At 46.9% G+C, this 19,798-nt stretch overlaps 1 protein-coding gene across 1 annotated transcript; it reads left to right on the top strand.

Annotated features, from left to right (window-relative positions):
- Positions 1-225: 225 nt before the first annotated feature.
- On the top strand, positions 226-17,099 carry DCSTAMP (dendrocyte expressed seven transmembrane protein). The gene is made up of 4 exons (XM_059165812.1): positions 226-263; positions 9,251-10,292; positions 15,165-15,473; positions 16,422-17,099. The coding sequence occupies exons 2-4, from the start codon at positions 9,264-9,266 to the stop codon at positions 16,494-16,496; spliced, it is 1,413 nt and encodes a 470-aa protein (XP_059021795.1). The 5' UTR covers positions 226-263; positions 9,251-9,263; the 3' UTR covers positions 16,497-17,099.
- The last annotated feature ends 2,699 nt before the right edge of the window (positions 17,100-19,798 follow it).

Raw genomic sequence — 19,798 nt, 5'->3', positions numbered from 1 at the left:
GTCTTATTTCGTTGTTTTCTGGTACTGATTTCTGGAACATCCATTCTGAGGAAAACACTGGAAAGAAACACGGATTTCCTTTGTGTCAATCATTCCCCTTGTCAATATTATGACTTAGTCACTTTGTGGGGGAAATAAAGATGCTGACTCAGGGCGATGTGACCATCTCGTCACTTCTAGTTCCTTTTTTCCTGTTGTATATCAAAACTCAGAGTCCACGGGAAGCGCACTTTTGCACTCACAGAAGAACCTGAGAGGAACCTGTAAGTAAATTTTCAAATATTTTGTTCTTGGAATGGCTTTTTTTTAATGGAGGAAAAAAAGTCAGTTGGAATAAACAGTTGAGACCTGAGGATACTCTCAGCTCAGACAGCTTATCTGTGTACAGAAACACTAGAAAAAAAGTCTTGGCGGATGCTGGTCCGAGGGATCTGAATAACGTCATCTCAGATCATGACTCTCCTTCTCACAGAACAGCTTGGCTTAACTTGCCCATTTCCCAGCTTTTGAAGAACCCATGTCTGTTGGCCGAGCCTCCGGGCGGTGGGGAGGTGCGGGGCTGGCGGGCCCGGCCCACCGTGGAAGGCTGCCCGGCTTCACGGACAGTGCCCTGCACAATGACAGACTGAACTGTTCCCGAGATGCTCTTCTGTTTACCTGGTAGCTTTCATTAATCATTCTGTTCTTGTGTGTGGAGGTTGCTTTCACGAGAGGGTGGGGGGAGGCATTTGCTGGCTTTCCCAAGGCAAGAACGATGAAAAGTAATGAGGATATTTATTTCACCTCAAAAGGAGGCCGCGGGGCGCCTGGGTGGCTCAGTGGGTTAAGCCGCTGCCTTCGGCTTGGGTCATGATCTCAGGGTCCTGGGATGGAGTCCCGCATCGGGCTCTCTGCTCAGCAGGGAGCCTGCTTCCCTCTCTCTCTCTCTGCCTGCCTCTCCATCTACTTGTGATTTCTCTCTGTCAAATAAATACATAAAAAAATCTTAAAAAAAAAAAAAAAAAAGGAGGCCTCTGCGACTGCTCAAGCTGTTTTGGCCTCCGGAGAGAACAGTGTGTTCCCAGGCAAACTAGAAGTTTGCAAGAGGAAAGAAAAAAGAAGGAAGGAAGGAAAAAGGAAGGAAGGGCAAGCCAAGAAACCCTCTTCTTCCTTTGTTCCTCTTAAAAGTACGGAGCCGGGAAATGCCGGCATGTAGAGCTCTGATCTGCGGCTCTCCTGTGCCTTTCATTTCAGACCGCTGAGCAAGCAGGAACTTTAGAACTCATCTAGCCCAAGGGAGCCGTAGTTCTGAGAGGTGACGTGACCCACCCAAGGTCACACGCTCCTTCTGGGTAGAAGCAGGCTAGACCACAGGTCTCCCATCTCCCTGCTGGGTGCTCTTTTCTCAGTCCACTCTGACCTCTGTCCCAATTTCCTCTCAAATGAGAGAGTCCCATCAAGTCCTGCAGGTGGTGAGAGAGGGACTGGGTAGGTAGGTTCCCGCTGGCGGTTAGCAGAGCTGGCTGGGGGAGCACAGAAAGAACCCGCTCTCTGGGTTTACTGCACCCCCCCCAGGCCCCCTGGGGTGTCCACAAACCGCATCTGGGCCTGCAGAGCATAAGCCATTGGCTTCTTCATGGAAAGCAGGGGCAGAAGCTGATCTCACTTAATGGAAATGTTGGGATGTCAGACAAGGTGAGTGTTCCACAAGTCGGGAAAGAGGGGAGTCATAAGACAGTCCCGAGATCCTGATCTCTAGGGCCCTCCACAAGGAAGTCCACCTTGATTTCTCCCGCATTTGCACTGAGGTTTCTGTCTGACAGCCCCGGAGCGGCACTGGGGACGTGAGTTTCCAATATCCCCTAATCTAGAAAGTTCCTGGGATAGGCTATTTGTTTGGAGGCTCTCGTTATGACTTCGTGGCTGCATGTGTCCTGGCTGCTTCCTGGGCCTTATATGTGAAGCAAGAATGTGTTACACTTTGAGAAGGGATCTGTGCCCAAAGAATGGTGCCCAGAAACGTTGAACCCCCTGACTCCCCCACACAGTGGACCAGTAGGGCTCTGGGGTGGGGACTGGGGGACTTCGCTGCTGCCTCTGACATGTAACCCCCTCCCGGGAAAAACAGCGGAGGCCACTGTGTATGCCCCTCACAGCAGGTATCTGCTAGTGCTCTGCAGGGTTGATGGAAAAGCCCGGTGGCTGCTGTTTCCCATGGCAACAGCTCAGCTCTGTGTGAAAGCAGGCTGTGTGGCTCTCACTAAGGACCAGAGGCTCCTTATCACTAGCCCCATTTCCCGCCTTGCTCCCTCCCATCCAGCCACCCCCAAATTACTTTAACCCATGGAGGGGAGATGGGGCTTCCTCAGTGATTCTCTGCTGTGCACTCCAGCTGTCGTGCCCCACCACCCCTTCCCGGACTGTGGTGCAAACAATAGTTTAGGGGTAAAGGAAGGAAAGTGGTAATTAGTCTTGGAATATTACTGTGGGTAAAAGCAAGAAGTGGGGGGCGGCACCTGGGTGGCTCAGTGGGTTAGGGCCTCTGCTTTCGGCTCAGGTCATGATCCCGAGGTCCTGGGATCGAGTCCCGCATCGGGCTCTCTGCTCGGTGGGGAGCCTGCTTCCTCCTCTCTCTCTGCCTGCCTCTCTGCCTACTTGTGATCTCTGTGTGTGTGTGTGTCAAATAAATAAATAAAATCTTTAAAAGAAAAAAAAAAAAAGCAAGAAGCAGGTACGCTGTCCTGGGGAGGCGATGTTGAGTCCGAAAATAAACGTTATCGATAATGGAGGCCAACAAAGAGGAACTGCAGGGAAAAGGGATGGGGTTTGCCTTTCTTGGGCTCCCAGAAGAAGGAATGGAGAAAGAGAGGGAGGGGCTCGAGCCAGGAGCACAGAGAAGAGAACAGAGTTAAAGAGCTTTGGGCAAAAATAAATATTCCCAAGGCACAGAGAACAACATTTATGCATGAGACTGGAAACTGGCCTACAGGATGATTTTAAAATGTCCCAGGGGAGAAAAGGAAGGAAAGGCAATTCTGATGAGTGGAAAAGACGAAGAATAAGGGAGGGAGGGGACTGAGGAGAGAAGGAAGAATGCGGATTCCCCAAAGACCAAGGTTTGCAAAAGCACCGTCAGTGGACCAAGCCCAGCCAGTCAGAGTATTTAAAAACCATTTGAGCCAAGTTTGTTTTTTAAGTCAGGAGATGCCGCCTCCCCAAAATCTAGATTTCTGGCTTCTTTGGGGAAAAAAAAATCAGAAAATTTGGCCAAACTGGGTCTCCATATAGCCTTGAAGACCATCAGCTGGGACAGAGCTGCTGTCACTAGAACTCTGAGATCTGGGCTCTCCAGCCCCGAGACCCACCAGCTGCTGCTCTGCACCCTGAACCCTGAGAAGTAGCTGTACCTCCTGATTTCCTTCATCCTTTCTGGTGCTTGTCTGACCCTTATATTGTTTAAAATGCCAAGTACTCCCCACCCCACCCTGATTTTCTGGCGCAACAGAGAGTGGGCACCAGCACTGACCCTGGGAGAGAGGGCTTTTTGAGTTGGTAATGCGGGGCCCTGGGTCCCAGACCTCAGACCAGGGAGGCCTTTGCCAAATGGGCTGGTTTAAGGGAAGAGTAAGTCTGAGCCTCAGGCTGGCTGGAACGGTCTCTAAGGAGAGCATGGAACAGGCCACAACTGTGCACAGGGGTCAGCCCAGGGAGAGGAGCTCCACAGTCACTTCTGGAGGGTTCCGTGGGCACCCGCTGGCAGTGGAGGTGCGAGACCCCGCACGCAGAAGGCAGTGCAAGGAGAGCGTATGCCCGCATCGTTAAAGCCACGTTCCAGCTTGCGTGCAAGATTGCAATTCTGGGCACATATTCCAAGCAAATTTAGAAGCTGCTCTTTGAAGATCATTTTAAGAAGGTCTAAAAAGCTGCCCATCCTGAACCCTGAGGGCCACTGGAATGAGGGTTAGAATCCTGGCTTTTCCACTTCTTAGCTGTGTGACCTTGGGCATATTACTTGACCTCTCTGAGCTTCAGTTCCCTCATCTAAAATATAGAGATATAAGAAAAGCTGTAATATCTAGAGCTGTGAAGATTAGAAATAATGTACATCAGATGCTAATAGTGGCCAGGTGCTCGGTTAACAAATGGGTAGCTATTACCTAGCATTGCTATTAGTTGGCTAGTCTCGGAGGCATAGACTCTGGTTTGTCCACTTTTCTAATTACGTGTTTGCCTGAAGGTAAATGTGGTCTGTGGGAAATTTTAACTCTATTATCCAGGAACACTGGTGAGGATTTTAAAACAGGGTTCACGAAAAGTCACAGATGAGATGCTGACGTGACAGGTAAAACGGAGGGAACTGGGGTCTCACCCCCAGCTCCGTCTCTAAAGCCAGGACAGCCTCCGTGAGTCCCCTGTTTGGTTGGATTTTTGTTTCCTCAGCTGTGGAAACCACTGGCTAGTGTCAGTCCTCTCGAGCTGCATTGCTCAACTCAACGACACCAGCCACATGTGACTATTTAAATTGAAATTAATTAAAATTAAATAACATTAAAAATTCAACTCTTCCGTCACATTGGCTCTATTTCCAGTGCTCGATCACCACATATGGCTAGCGTGACAGCACAGATATAGAACATTTCCATCATCACAGGAAGTGCTATAAGACAGGGCTGAACCCGTGAGCTTGCTACCCAGTGTCTGGTCGTCCTCTGAGCGTCATCGGCCACCTGGGAACTTGTCAGAAAGGCAGAATCTCAGGTGCCATTCTACACCCTTAGAAGCAAAATATGCATTTTAACAAGGTTCCCCAGTGATCACAGGCTCAAGTTTAAGAAGCTCTGATCTATAAGATTTGTTTTGGCTCTAAAAATAAAATTCGGGAATCTGGGTATCTGCTTTGCAAAGTCTTGGGGAAAGAAAGAAGCTACCGGCTTGTCCAAATTCTGATTCATTCATTGAATTACCTCAAAGGAAAGAATTGAGGTCTTGTGATGGAAGTTCAGCAGGACACCTGCACCCCTGCGGGAGAAGAGGAAGGAACTCAGCAGCCCTCTAAAGGAGACCCGGGAACATCAGGGCTGGGAAGGCGGCAAATCCAGCTCTCATCACTATGCCTCCCATCATCCTGGGGCATTCAGTCCTTTCCTGAAGACTTCCAGAGAAGGGACATTCTCATTTTTTTTGTGGTGGCAAAAAACAAAAACAAAAACAAAAATAAAAACAAAAAAAATAGAAATGGGCAGCATGTTCTGGCCGGGTCTTCCTAATGGGCTCGCTAAAGCTCCCCTTGTCAAACCTCACCAGGAAGGAACTCAGGCAGATCTTACATTCAAGTAGGGCAAATGAGAAACAGATTGGAGAAGAAATCAAGGCCACGTTCAACAGTTACAGTAAGGGCAGACTAAACAAGCTTCTGGGCACGTGGTCCAAACCCAGGTCTGTGGCTTGAACTGTAAAACAGAGAATGTACAACTGGAATGTACACTCTGGAAAATGGTATGGAGGTACCTCAAAAGGTTGAAAATAGAGCTACCCTATGTCCCAGCAATTGCATTACTGGTATTTACCACAATGATACAAATGTAGTGATCTGAAGGGGCACGTGCACCCCAGTGTTTATAGCAGCAATGTCCACAACAGCCAAACTATGGAAAGGGCCCAGATGTCCATCGGTAGACGAATGGATAAAGAGGAGGTGGCACATAGTAAAATGGAATATTATGCAGCCATCAAAAAGAACGAAATTTTTTTTTGCCATTTGCAAATTTGCAGATGGACCAGAGGGTATTACGCTGAGCAAAGTAAGTCAGAGAAAGACAATTATCATGTGATTTCACTCATATGTGGAAATTAAGAAACAAAACAGATGAACAGAGGGGAAGGGAAGGAAACATAAACTAAGAGGAGATCAGAGAGGGAGAAAAGCCATACGAGACTCTTAACTATAGGAAACACACTGAGGGCTGCTGGTGGGGAGTGGGTGGGAGGAAGAGATAATTGGGGGATGGGCTTTAAGGAGGGCACATGATGTAACGAGCACTGGGTGTTATTTGCAACTGATGACTCACTGAACTCTACCTCTGGGAAAAAAGAAAATAAATAAATGAAATAGAGAATGCATTCGGTGCTCTCCTTGCAGAAAGTTTTGGTGTCTTTTGGTGACGTGCTGTTTTCAGTATAATAACAAGGAGGATAATATTAGATCTGTTGCTCATTAAGAAAACATGTGCCTCTTACAGGACAAAATTGCAGTCATATATCTTATTTAATTGATATTAGTTTTTATTGTCCAATGTTGCAGTTTTAATGTGCCCATGAATCTGTTTCTTACTTTCAGAGAAGTATCTGTATTAAGAACACCCTGTGCAAGAATGAAGGCAAGAGAAGGGAAATATGAATCCAAAATACATATTATTAATTTTTTAGGATGCAAGCAAAATGGTGCCTCATAAAGGATATTAGTGGGGAAAAAACAGCTGGGATTTCTGATTTACTTTAAAGAAAAATCTGCTGATCGGAGACACAGCTTTCTAGGGCCAACTATCCTGATGCGGGGTGAGAGCGGGGGGAAATGATCAGATAGCAATGAGTTTGTGATCTACAGGTCAGCTCTTAAGCGGTTACTGGCAGAAAATGTAACATGTTTCCAGCAGAGACCACCGAGCTGAGTTCCGGTCACATACCCCGGAGTCAGGGAATCTGGGCCATGGTGCCAGATTCTGCCCCAGGAGGCTGCCCCAGGAGGCAGGAAGACCAGATCTGAGTTCCACTGTACCACCAACTGTCTGTAGGACTGCTGACAGATCTCAGCGAGCCCCTGAAGCCTCAGTTTCTGTGTGAAAGGCAAAGGGTCCTTCGGATGGAGGGAGATGCTTTCCGGAAAGCGAGCAGAAGAGGCAGTGAGTCCCTTTTAGTGGATCGTCTAGTCTAATAATGGTTTGGGGTCAAATCCAAAGCTGTGACCAAAAAAGCAAAGAGGGCCACGCCCAAGAAGGGAGGCAGCACTTGGGACCCACTCTGATGCAAGGTATCCTGACCATGGCCCACCCGCTCCACTGATGGCTGCTGTCCCCCTGTCCCAGCCGCGGGACAGCTCGACTCAGGGTGGCAGTGCTGGGGAAAGCTCAGGAGCACAAAAGTCCTTTGGAGATTTCCAGGGATCAGAGTGGAGCAGAATGGGGTCACTGCACAGGAGCACTGCCAACCTCTAAACCAATCCCAGATGCCAAAAGGAGGCAAGCGTGCAGGAGAAAAGAATTAGGTCCTTCTGCTGGTGCCCGTTCTAGTGGTAACTCCAGTTCCCCTCTAGATAGAGTGAGAACATCCTCTTAGGCTGAATTCTGAATCGCTGATAAGGCCGGTCCCACATGGTCATTAATGACCCTTCCTCAACAGTTACTTTCTCTCCAGATCTCTTTTCCGTACAGAGCATCTCCCTTCATGAGACAGGAACTGCAAACCCTCTGTATTATTGCAGGAGAAACTTCCATAGGTTTGTTTCTCACCTGCCTGTTTCCGCATCTCCTTTTTGCCCTTCATTCACCTCGTTCATCCCGAACACAGAAAGACTTGCTTCCCCACCTCGAGCTGCTCAGTGCCTGCCTACGAGCCAATGCCCGGAGAGGTCTGCCACCCTGGGTGTAATCCACGGACTCAAACCGTGTCCGGCTACTCCAGAAATCCAGCTCCTGATGGAAATCTGATATGACGAAGGGTGTATGTGACCGTGTTTAAAATCCGATTCATGTCTTTATTTAAATCCCATGAATATGTTATAATGCTCATTAGATATTTTCCTGCTAATCAGGAGAGAAACGTCCCGAATTGATTTTGTGTGGTTCCCAATGAACCCAAGACTCTGAGGGCATCACAGAACTAAATAAGTGTGGCTGACTGGGTGGCAGCAGCCCCATAGCACCTATGTTTGAATGATGCCACATCTGGGAAAAGAGAAATGATGATTAACTCAGTGACAAAATATTCTAATTTTCCTTGCGAGATCCTTGGGGCAGAACTTCCCTCAGAGGGTAGGGGTGGGTGGGAAGGGGGTGGGTGAGCCAGCGTCACACAGCAGAGACACGCTGGCCCCAGTCCTGAGCCACGTTTAAATTTGGATGCCCTCGGCATGCTTTCTGGTCTGCAAAATTAGAGCACAAGAAAAGAGATGACTATCAAAAAGTGATCTTACGGAACTCCATGCATGGAAATTTCAGCCTGTCCATCAGCTGAAGTTTTGCTGGAATTATGAAGATCCGTGATACAGTATTGCTGCTTGTATCAGTTAACAATCATGGCTTAATAAAGCACATGGAATTCAATGGCTTAGAAGTTGGTCAGGAGGGCCTCCTTCAGCTGCCTGGCACTCGGCTGGCTCTTGGTTGATGGAACTGACTGACCCTGTAGTCTTTGTCCTCCAGCAGCCCAACCTGGTATGATAGGCTGAATAATGTACCCCCCCACCCCCACCCCAAGATGCCCATGTCCTGACGCCCAAAACCCATGACTATGTTAGTCTGCACAATGATAGAGGCTCTACATTCAGGATTAAATTAAGGTGGTTGAGATGGGGAGATGCTCCTGGATTATCGGGGTGAGCCTAATATGATCATAGCAGTCCAGGATCAGAGTCCTAGAAGAGATAAGGATGGAAGCAGAGGTCCAAGAGAAAGAAAAACATGCAGCATTGCTGGCTTTGAGATGGAGGAAGAGTCCATGAGCTTCCAGAAGCTGCAAAAAGTGACGAAATGGATTCTCCCCTAGAACCTCCAGAAGGAACATAGCTCTCTGGACCCATTTTAGACCTGATCTCCAGAACTATAAGAGAATCAGTAGGTGTTTCTATCAGCCTCTAGGCCTGTGGCTGTTTGCTACAGTAGCAGTGGGAGACTAACACACGGGGATATGATAAGAAGTTAGGAGGAGGGTTCCGAGAGAGAAGCAAGGGTGAATCACAGACTCAGGATTGGCACTCTGCCACTTCTGCCCCATTCTACGTACCAAAGATCTCACAAAGCCATTCTGAAGTCAAGGGCTGGAGAACTAGACTCACCTCTTGATGGATTAGTCTCTTTCTCTCGCCTCTTGATGGGAGAAGCCGTAAAGTCCCATTGGAAGGGGTGCAGAGCCACAGACAGGTAAAGAGTTATGACCTCCAGTCTACCACCATGTGCTTTACACAGTTATGGCCTCCAGTCTACCACCATGTGCTTTACACAGTGACAGGAAACATTCAAAAGCAACGTCTGACCCTGGTGTTCTTTTTTATTTCCAGGGACGCAGGCAGCATGGGTGTCTGGAACTCAGGCGCTGCTGTCTTCCTAAGTCTTTGGGGGATGTATGTGTCTCCCAGAAGCCCTGGCTGGACGGCCTTTATCCAACACTGCGGAGTCTGCTGTTTTGTGGCTTTCATTTCAGTGGGGCTTCTCTCTGTGGCCTCCTCCTGGCTTCTGTCCTCACTCACAGTCTTCAGCACCTCCTGGGTGATCACCGGCGCTCTGCTCTGCTGCTCCAAGCACGCGCGATGTTTCATTCTTCTCTTCTTCCTCTCTTGTGGCCTGCGGGAAGGCAAGAGCGCCTTGATGGCCGCCGGCACGGGGATAGTAATCTTTGGACACGTGGAAAATATTTTTCACAACTTCAAAGGTCTCCTGGATGGTATGACTTGCAACCTAAGGGCAAAGAGCTTTTCCATACATTTTCCACTTTTGCAAAGATATATTGAAGCAATTCGGTGGATGTATGGCCTTGCCACTCACCTGAATCTATTTGATGACCTTATTTCTTGGAACCAGACTCTAGCGGTCTCTCTCTTCAGTCCCACTCAAGCCCTGGAGGCACAGTTAAATGACACCAAAGGCCAAGCCCTGGGCGTCTTGTACCAGATGGTGACGGCGACGGAGGCATTGTCCTTGCTGGGTCGGCAGCTGCTTGCCCTTACAGGGCTTCTCCTGGTGCTTTTTGGCACCGGCCTCTTCATGAAGCGATTTTTGGACCCCAGCAGTTGGAAGTTTGAAAACATCTTCATCACCAAACAATTTGTTCATTTCGATGAAAGAGAGAGGCATCTACAGAGGCCCGGCGTCCTCCCGCTGAATAAGGAGGAAAGGAAGAAATACGTCACCATCCCGTCTTTCTGGTTGTCTCCGAAAGAAAGGAGAAACCTGGGGCTGTTTTTCCTCCCCATACTCATCCACCTCTACATCTGGGTGCTGTTCGCAGCCATCGATTATCTGCTGTATCGGCTCATTCTCTCAGTGAGCGACCGTTTCCGAAGCTTGCCCAGGCTTGAGGTTCACTTGAAACAGCACAGAGAGGTAGGCGCAGGCTGGCGGCGTGTCCTGGCCATTTGCTGGGGTGTCTTAAGAAGGACCGTGACCTTCCCAGAGCAGGGCAGTGTCTTCCTCACCTTTGGATCCCCATGACGGCACAGTGCCTGGCATGTTGGTGTTACTGACGCCCAATAATTGTTGGTGAAATTGATTCAACGTCATACTGTTCCAGTATGATATCAGTCTGAGCATCTCAGGTCAGGTCACTGTGTTAGTTTCCCAGGGCCGCTGTAACAAACGGACACAAAATGGGTGGTTCGAAACAACCAAAATGGATTCTCTTATAGTTCTGGGAGTAAGAAGTCCAAAATCAGTATCACTGGGCTGAAATCAAGTGTTGGCAACGCCACACTCACTTGTGACTCTGGGGGAGAATCCACGAGAGGCTGCTCTCAACTTCTGGTGGTTTGTTGCTTTCCATGGCTGGTGGGTCAGCTCTCCACCTTCATTTCTGTCTTTGCTTCATCTCCTCCTCCGTGTATATAAAATCTCTGCTTCTCTCTTAAAGGATTACATTAGAGCTCACTAGGCTAATCAGGGTAAATTCTCCAGCTCAAGATCCTTGACTTGGTCACTTCTGCCAAGTCCCTTTTTTCCAAATAAAGTAACATTTATAGATTTAGGGCCTTAGAATCTTATATCATGGGGGGGTGCATTTTTTGCTTTCTATAGTCAGCAAACCCTGAAATGTAGGAATCAGTGTTTCTGATATGGAACATGAAGTTGGTTCTCAAGCGAGAGTACCTGGCATGAACCAAGGGTCCTTCTTCCTCTCTCTGTCAGACCTGTGCAAGTAGACTTTGAGCACCTTTTGTGAATGAGAGCTTCCCTTCTTTGAGTCTTGAGCCCTTCTACAACACAAGAGGCCTCCCAAAGCGTGCAGATAGCATTTAAGGATGTGTCACAGAGGATGGTCACTGAAAAAAAAAGGGCTCCTAGGTAACCAAATGTTACTGCTGGTGCTAGAAGGCGGTAATAGCCTCTAGAACAATGAAAACAACTCCCTTGGTTTTTTTTTTTTAGGTCAGTGGTTCTCAACCTTAAGTATGTTTTAAGTATTTCCTGGGATGGATGCAGAGTCTCAGGCTTTAACTTACAGAGAATCTGTTTTCAAAAAGAGAATAACTTTAATAAGCACTGCATATGACTTCAAAGTAGGTGGTCCATAACTTTGAGACACTTTGGCTCAGACACCCAAAAGCAGGGGCTTTCTAAACCCGTGTATATCTCCTGTGGCTGCATGGTGTCATTACTGTGGATCTGAGCAAGCAGATGAACACCCCCAAAATCAGATTTCAGTGGATCCGGTTGAGGCTGGGGTGGGGGATTTTTAAAAACTCTCGGAGTAATTGGGCTATATGGCCAAGATTGAGAACCACTGTTCTAAACTCCACCCAAAAGAATGGAGCCAGAGGTCACTGGGTGGATGGATGATAATCTTGATCAGTGAAGACAGTGTTTCCCTAAACCGGTGCCCCTTGAGTCTCAGAGAATCTGCCTTTCTCTCCTTTGTTCTCGCTCCTCTTAGCAGCTGTGTCCCCAGCCAAGAAGACCATGGTTTTCGCGCATCCCAATTTTCTCTTTTCCCTGGGGAAGTGTGTGATTATGTGGGCATTTCAGAGGATGTGGATATCGTCGGATATTGCCTTGATTTCTTTTAAACGCAGAGGCTGTGAAGCTGAGCTAGGTGGGATGTGTGCGTGCGCGTGTCTGGGTGTGTGCATGGTGTGTGAGTGGGTATGGGAGTGTTGCGCGTGCTGGGGCGGAGTGCGCTAGCCGGGGATGGTGAAAACCCCGACAGCTGTCTCCACATGTCTGATTTCCCCTTGCTTGCTTTTGTCAGCTACGGTAGGGGAACTCTTAGAAGGAAATGGCAGAAAACGCGTCTGCAAGCCTTCCTTGGAAGCCCCGTTTTCCATGGCTCTCTCTATCTCTGGGCTTGGGGTCCTCCTGTAGCGTCCACACTCTCCCTCCGTGCTTCTTCTGGCTCCGCCCCTTCTAGTTCTGGGCTGTTTCTCAGAGTTGATGACCCCCAGCACTCTACTGCCCCTAAAGAATTCAGTGAATTCCCAGATCCCTGTTGCTCGCAGATATCTGGAGCAGGGGCCTAGGGGATCGGGGTTTCAAGTGAAATCCAAACTAGATTTCCAGACATGCTTGATGTGGGAGGGCGGGGCTGGCAGGTTAAAGGGCCTCTTCCCACCCCTCCCCCAATGCATTCTCCTTTGTCTTTCTTCCTTGCTGGGTTCTTCCTCTCCTCTCTTCCCTGTTTCTTTCTCTCACATTTATTTCTCCCACAGACAATACCCTTGCCTGCTTTGTGAATTCTCACCATTTTAGACAGAAGGAGAGAAAAGCAAGTTCTGCCTTTCAAAAAAACAAACAAACAAACAAAAAAACGCCCAGAAGCTTTCCAATGACAATGTCCTGACAAACACATTTTTGCGCATCACTGGGGAGCGGGGATGCAAAGATGTCTAAGCTTTCCGCTGCTACCCTGGCGGACTCCCATCCTGGTGGGGGAGGCCGCCACGCGATCTCACACAGAGACAGCAGCGGGGCAGTGGGCGCTGGGGCAGACGTGCCTAAGAGACTGCGTGCCATGGGGGCTCCTCTCAGACTCTCTCCTGCCGTGCCTAGCCTCCTGGGACCCGCCATGGGGCTGCCCTTATCCCAGGATGCCCTTGGAGGCTCCTGGTTCCTCCGTTGTGGCAGGATCGCAAAGGAGACGTCCAGCAGGGGAGAGAACCATCCCCTCAAGGTTTTGCCAGGATTCCTTTCCCACCCTCATAGGATTTTACATAAATATTTTCAGTAAAGAAGAAAGAAGGGAAATGACCCAAAGTGAGCTAGTTGGATGGGTGGACATGGAAAGAGAAAATAGCCAGTGCTGTTACTTATCAAGCCCCTACTTGTGCACAGAATTTGTCTGCATCGACTTCTCAGGACAGTCTGATACCAGAGCAGGTCCTCGGTCCATACTCAGCACTGTCTGGGCAAATTGTTTACTTAAGAGAGGTAAACACATTTTAAAACATCAGGGTACCATGGAGTATATTGCTCAGCATTTTGAGAGAATTCATTTCTCTTCCACATTACCCTCCACCAACCCCATACGAAAATGTTGACTCAATCTTTATGAAGCCCTGACTCCCAATTGCGCAATCCCCAGTTGGACTCCTAGACTAAGTAACTCCTTCCCAGACCGGACACCCGCTGCTTTCTTATTGCAGGATTTCTCATCACTGACTCAGTCGATGTGCTCGTTTCTTCAATAGTATTAAAAAGAGTGTAGGCCTTCGCTCTGGGGACTGAAATCTCTCTATTTAATTGTAGGTGAACTGTCTTTTTAATAAGAGAAAAGGAGAGGCAGCACCAATGCTTTTCATTGCTTAGGCACAGCGCTGGGGAAATTACAGAAGCTACCTGACGTTTGTAGAGAGATCCCACATCTTTTTTCCCTTTTAAAAATTTTTATTTTTTCTGGAAGTTTCCAGATTTGAAGTGTCCAGACTGTTCACAGGAACTGGGCTAGATCAGAATGCACTCCGTTCTCTTGGTGTGGTTGCGTTCTTTTGGAGAAGTCATTTCCTTCTCCCTGGCCCCAGGGCTCTGGGGTGCAGCGGTGATAATAACTTACTAAGCACTCCTGTCTGTAAGGTTAATGCTCCATCCCAAGGTGCTTCATTTACACTGGGAGTCGTTTATTCATGGGCAGGATCTGGTCCATTAATTCCTGTTTTACCAAATTAGAAAACAAATCCACCGAGAGATGAAATGACTTTCTCAGGTCAGGAGAAACAAAGTCCTGAATCAGCACACACTTCTCTTGCTGGTGGTTTGGCTGCGTGGTTCAATGTCATCTTTGCCCTCTGTGTTGGTCTGCTGAGGGCAACTGGTTTGCACTCTTGCCTTCAAGCAGAAAGGAATACATTCTACCTGAACATCCAGGAAAAATGAGAAAATATCCTGTTTGAGACCTCTCCAGATAAGATTTAAAGCCACTTTCAGGAAATGCTGTTTTTAGTATGCTTACACTAAGAATAATTCTCCACCCCCCAAAGTCTAGAAGGTTGATTTAGAACATAATTTAATGCTTCTACATCTTTGTGACGTTGTGGTCTGCCGTCAAGGTATTGGTCAAGATGGAGGATACGACTGGTCTGTGTTCCAAAAATCTCCTCCAGGGGAGCTAAAACCATCTTTCTCAGTCCCACATGTCCTACAGGGTAGGTGTTCTGTAAAACCGGGTTACGTGGTCAAATTTGTCAGGAGAACCACTGGCTGATGTTAAATGGGTTTCTTTGTCTTCTTCCCAGAGACTTCAGTAGTCTCAGGGGCGTCCTGACTCTGCAAAGAAAGGACAGAGTACACAAACTCATCTGATACCCTTCTCTCAAGGAAATCTCTATTTCCACAAACCCACTTTGGAAAAAGCCTGTGATAGTTTCAAATAAGGCTCAGCCCTTCTCTTTACTCTGATACTAGCCCTCGGGGGGAGCTACCATGGCGGTCCAGCCAGAGCTCCCTCACGTTGTAAGATAAACACTGTCCATCGCAAGGCAGGATTGAGAAAGACCAGGACTAAGGACAACCATGGCATGAATCTTTTTTTTTTTTTAAGATTTTATTTATTTATCTGACAGATGGAGATCACAAGTAGGCAGAGAGGCAGGCAGAGAGAGAGAGGGGGAAGCAGGCTCCCTGTTGAGCAGAGAGCCTGATGCGGGGGTCAGTCCCAGGACCCTGAGATCATGACCTGAGCCAAAGGCAGAGGCTTAACCCGCTAAACTACCCAGGGACTACCCCCACCATCCCCATGGCATGAATCTTAAGGATTTTCTTCTTTCCTTCTAGGAGCAAGGAACTCAAGACATCATCTATGATTGTTCCTTTCCTATATCTCTGTTCGAAACCACCTGCATCCCTGAACCAAAGCTCCTTCTGTCTAAGACCTGGATTCCTCTCAGCATCATTCTTGTGATTCTAGTGGTACTGGGCTTGCTGTCTTCCATCTTGACGCAACTCAAAATCCTGGTGTTGGCCTCCTTCTACCCCAGCGTGCAGGCCGCCCGCATCCGTTATCTGCATGGGAAGCTACTGAAGAAAAGATCAAAGCAGGCAGTGGGAGGAGGAAGCAGTCAACAGCGTCCCTACTTCACTAAGGCAAGGCCAAGATGGGGGCATGACCTGTCGTGAAGGAGATTTTGAGTTTGAAGGGCAAGTGGGTTTTCAAAGCCCTCTTCCGCTTCACATTAGGGCTCACATTCCCAGTAACAGATGGGACATTGCGGGGTGGGGGAGGGGGGAAGTTACCAGATGTGCGTGTCTAAGGCTCTTAGCTTCTTGATGATGTCCAGGTGATTCTACAAGCTATTTTTCAAAACACTGATTTTAAGTGGGCACATGCAGTCATGAGGTAGAGAGACTGGTGGGAAGACCCTCTGTGGTGATTATTAATGGACAAATCTCAATTCAAGTTATTTATCACGCCAGGGATAACATAACAGCATAACAGAGGGAACTAGTAAACTGCCAAGAATGTGTTCATTCTCTAGCATTAAAATATATGTTTGTGTATATAGGGGATGATGATGATTTTATGTATATGACACTTATGCATATTATGAATATGGTAACCTCATGACTTCCTACAGATAAAATGAATACTGGTCAAAGATTTCGTTTAACTAATTAATTAATGAGAGAACAGAAAGAAATTCTGGTCTGACCAACTCAAAGAACAATTCAAAGCACACGTATGTAAGCCATCAGGAGCACCAAAATGAATGAGCTTACTAGATGCAAAACTGGCTTCTTCCCCAAGGTGGGTGGGAGGATTGATTAATTGCACTCCACGGGGAGAAAGTCATTTTCACGTCCATGGACGAGAATCATTTGCACTGTTGTTCTCGGCTCCCGACAACTTACAGAGTTGGAAAATAGCTCATAAGCCATGAAAGACTAAGATAACCCACAAGGATCAGTTTCTGCTCATTCTGAAGTGTTTTTCTGCATTTTTCCTGACGCCAGCTGTCGCATGATGAAAAGTTTATGTCAGAGGCACTTGAAATGACTCTAATGCTCGTTCATCCATCTTTTTTGTTTCTTCAGATTCACTTCTGGTTTCCAGTCCTGAAAATGATTAGGAAGAAACGAACAGACCTAGCAGTTGAAGGCACTCCGTGAGAGACTCCGAGGAGCTCCACGGCCATACGGCTGTGTCCGTTCTCCTGGGCTCTGCCCCCGAAGGTCCCCATGCCCCATGCCCCACAGCAGAGAACTGCGCTCTGTGCACCTGCTGGGGTTTGTGCCAAAGCCAAGCCACTTTTCTTCATAAGGTCAAAGGGCTACCAGGTAAATGGCATTGTCATCTGTCTTCCAAACAAGGCACAGGATCCGGACTGTGTCATAGTGTAGTAGAGAAGTCTCAGCATAGAGTAATATTCAAGGGGAAAAAAAAGAACAAAAATTAGGAAAAAATCAAAATCACTACGGCAGGCTTATAAGCAAATGTCAAGGAGAATATACACGTTTAATGCCAGGAAAATATCTTTAAACTCTTCTGTCCTTTCCCTGCCCTTTGAAATACCATTCACAGCAATTCCCTACCCCCAGCACTGTCTGCTCTCCCCCTGTCCTTATTCAAACAACAAAGACTTTTTCTGAAACCCTTATCTAGCAGCTCCTAATTTCTCTTCACCACCACCTCTGGTCAAGCCTCTTCTTTCCTGGAGCACTTCTATCCAACCCTCTTATCAGATATTTAGAACAATAAATATCCAAACCACAGGAAGTGTTTGTTAAAAGGACCTTCTTGGGTCGCTTTCTACGATGCTCAGTAGAGACAACACAGTATAGGGGCCTAATTTCCCCTAAACTCCAAATACCCAAGAGGAAGAAAAACCTCCCCAAATATTGATTCCATTATCTCCAAAGTCCCTGAGTGAGACAGAAATAAAGCATCATTAAAATTTTCTAATATTTTAACTATTCATTTTGAAAACTTTTCAGACTTACCCAAGAGCTGTAAAATAGTACCGAGTTCCACTTACTCTTCATCTGTCATCCCTAAGAACCATAGTATAATTATCGAAACCCGAGAAAACAACCCTGAAAAGATGTCTCATGTACAGAGTTTACTGAATTTATGCCAGTTGTCCCACTAATACCCCCTTTCTGGTTCCTGAGTCAGACCAGGCTCCCACGACATGTTTAGTTTCAGTCTCCTCCAACCAGGGACAGTTCTTCAGCCTTTCTTTTTCTTTTACGACTTTGATGCTTTTGAAAAGTACTGGCTAGTCATTTTGTAAAATGTCCTTTGACTCGGGTTTGCCTGATGTTTCCTGGTGTAATTCCCCCAGATAACGTACTTTTGGCTAGAATACTACAGAAGCCAAGATGATGTGGTCATCTTGGTGTCCCCTTGGGCCAGGGGGCACGGGGTGTGAACATGTCTCATTACTGGTAGGGTTAGCTTCCATCGTTTAGTTCAGATGGGGACTGCCAGGGTTTTCCATGGTAAAGTAACTGTTTCTTGCTTTATAATTACTAAGTGTATTGTGGGGAAATATTTAGGTGACGTAAACATCCCATTTCTCATCGCCAATTGTTAGCATCTGTCCATGCAGAATCTCATGCGTGGCCAAAGAGTGATTTTCTAGTTACATAATATCATCTGCATTTCTTCATTGGAATGCTACACTCTCCCCAGAAGGAAATATGGTTCCAAAGACCAAACTTTGTTTCAGGCACCAGAGCAGACGTTTCTTACATTAAAGATCTCCTTTAGGTTCCACAAGGATTCTGTGAAGTAGGTATTTTCTCCATCCGACAGAGGGGCGCCCTGACCCAGCTGGCTGGGGGTGGGGCTTGGCACCTGCTATTTAAAGCTCCCAGGTGATTTTATTTATTTATTTATTTTAAAAATATTTTATTTATTTATTTGACAGTCAGAAATTACAAGTAGGCAGAGAGGCAAGCAGAAAGAGGAAGGGAAGCAGGCTCCCTGCTGAGCAGAGAGCCCGATGCAGGGCTCGATCCCAGAACCCTGGGATCATGACCTGAGCCAAAGGCAGAGGCTTTAACCCACTGACCCACCACACCCCTCCCAGATGATTTTAATGGGCAGCCAGGATCGAGAACCACCAGTCCAGAAAAGTTTCATAGAATTGAAGGTCTTTCAACTCAGGTATTCAACGGTGAACTCTTCCTAACAGAAGGAGCCTCCATTAAAAATGTCTGATTCAGTATTTCCCAAAGTGTGTTCCTCAGACCACACCAGTCTCCCAGCTGTTCATAAAAAGAGTTACAGAGTTAGTAAATGCAAACCATCTGCCTTCTAACTTGGAAGATTCATAAAGCATGTCAGCACAGCACTTGAGAAACCCTGTAACAAAGAAATCTCTTTAAATCTTATTTCACCCCCAAATTCTTCAACCCTGGAATAATTTTACCTGCAAGGTCAATGAGCATCGCATAGGGCCACTTCTGCAGTCTGTACTCAGGCAAATGCTGGTGGAATTTGCATGACTTCCAACCAAAGAAGGATTTGAGAAGATGAAGATGGATTTGTAGTATTGGTTTATTTAAATCAAAGCAGTCCCATGATTTCATACGTCATTGTGTTTCCTAAATAAACAAATGCATATATTAATACATGGATCCAACATGTGAATGTCTGTATTCGTTTTGCCTTTACTCCTCCTATGGAGAAGGGATCTGTTCCATATTAATAAAGGCAAAGCATGAACTGCCAAATTTTTAGAAGGAATTGGATGCTTTTGTGTTTCTAAATTCTGTTAATTAACTAACTTACTTATCTACCTAAGAGCATCGCCAACGGCTAGAATAAACTCTTGGGACAGGCCACATAGAAGATACTAACCATACCCAGAGAGTTCACCTTGGTCTCTGCCTTTGGGATGCTTTCAGTCTAGTAAGGAAGACAGACACGTGCTTGGACCATAAATAACAATATACACTAGGTTTTGGAAAGTGTCAAGAGCACAGGGAAGGGGGTGCCTCTAGGACACTGTGGCTGTGTTCTCTGTCCTGGTCTATTATGAATGCCTAGTTTACCCCTGTTCTCTATGAGAAGGGCATTGGAGACATTAGTCAAGGGTCTTAATTCCCTTGAAACCAAAATTACTTTTCTGAAGTAGCATAATCTCTATTATTTCTAATGCACTGTGACTTTGAACAGTTCACAAGTCTCCTGGAGAGTGTCATGCTGTCCCTGTTAGGCATGTCTGTCCTCACTTTCAAGTGCTTGTCCCTATCGGAAGGACAGGCTGGCAAGGAGGGGATGGCACAAAATGCAATTTGATCCTTTGAAAACAAGATTTAGACTTGCTCATTAGGGCCAGTCTAACTGGGATATAAAATGCTTATTTAATTACAGCTTATCCACTTTAAATTGAAATGAACGGATAGTTAAATTTCTTGAGACATCTATTGTGAAACATGCTCTGTTGATCTTGTGGCAGTGG

Source organism: Mustela lutreola, chromosome 3 (assembly GCF_030435805.1).
Source record: "Mustela lutreola isolate mMusLut2 chromosome 3, mMusLut2.pri, whole genome shotgun sequence".
Taxonomy (NCBI): Eukaryota; Metazoa; Chordata; class Mammalia; order Carnivora; family Mustelidae; genus Mustela; species Mustela lutreola.
The sequence above is the reverse complement of the archived record's forward strand: the minus strand, read 5'-3'. Positions and strand labels throughout refer to the sequence as shown.

Coding starts and splice junctions, on each gene's coding strand:
- DCSTAMP (XM_059165812.1), top strand. CDS start 9,264: ATGGGTGTCTGGAACTCAGGCGCTGCTGTCTTCCTAAGTCTTTGGGGG. Junction 10,293..15,164: donor ACTTGAAACAGCACAGAGAG/GTAGGCGCAGGC, acceptor CTTTCCTTCTAG/GAGCAAGGAACTCAAGACAT. Junction 15,474..16,421: donor AGCGTCCCTACTTCACTAAG/GCAAGGCCAAGA, acceptor TTGTTTCTTCAG/ATTCACTTCTGGTTTCCAGT.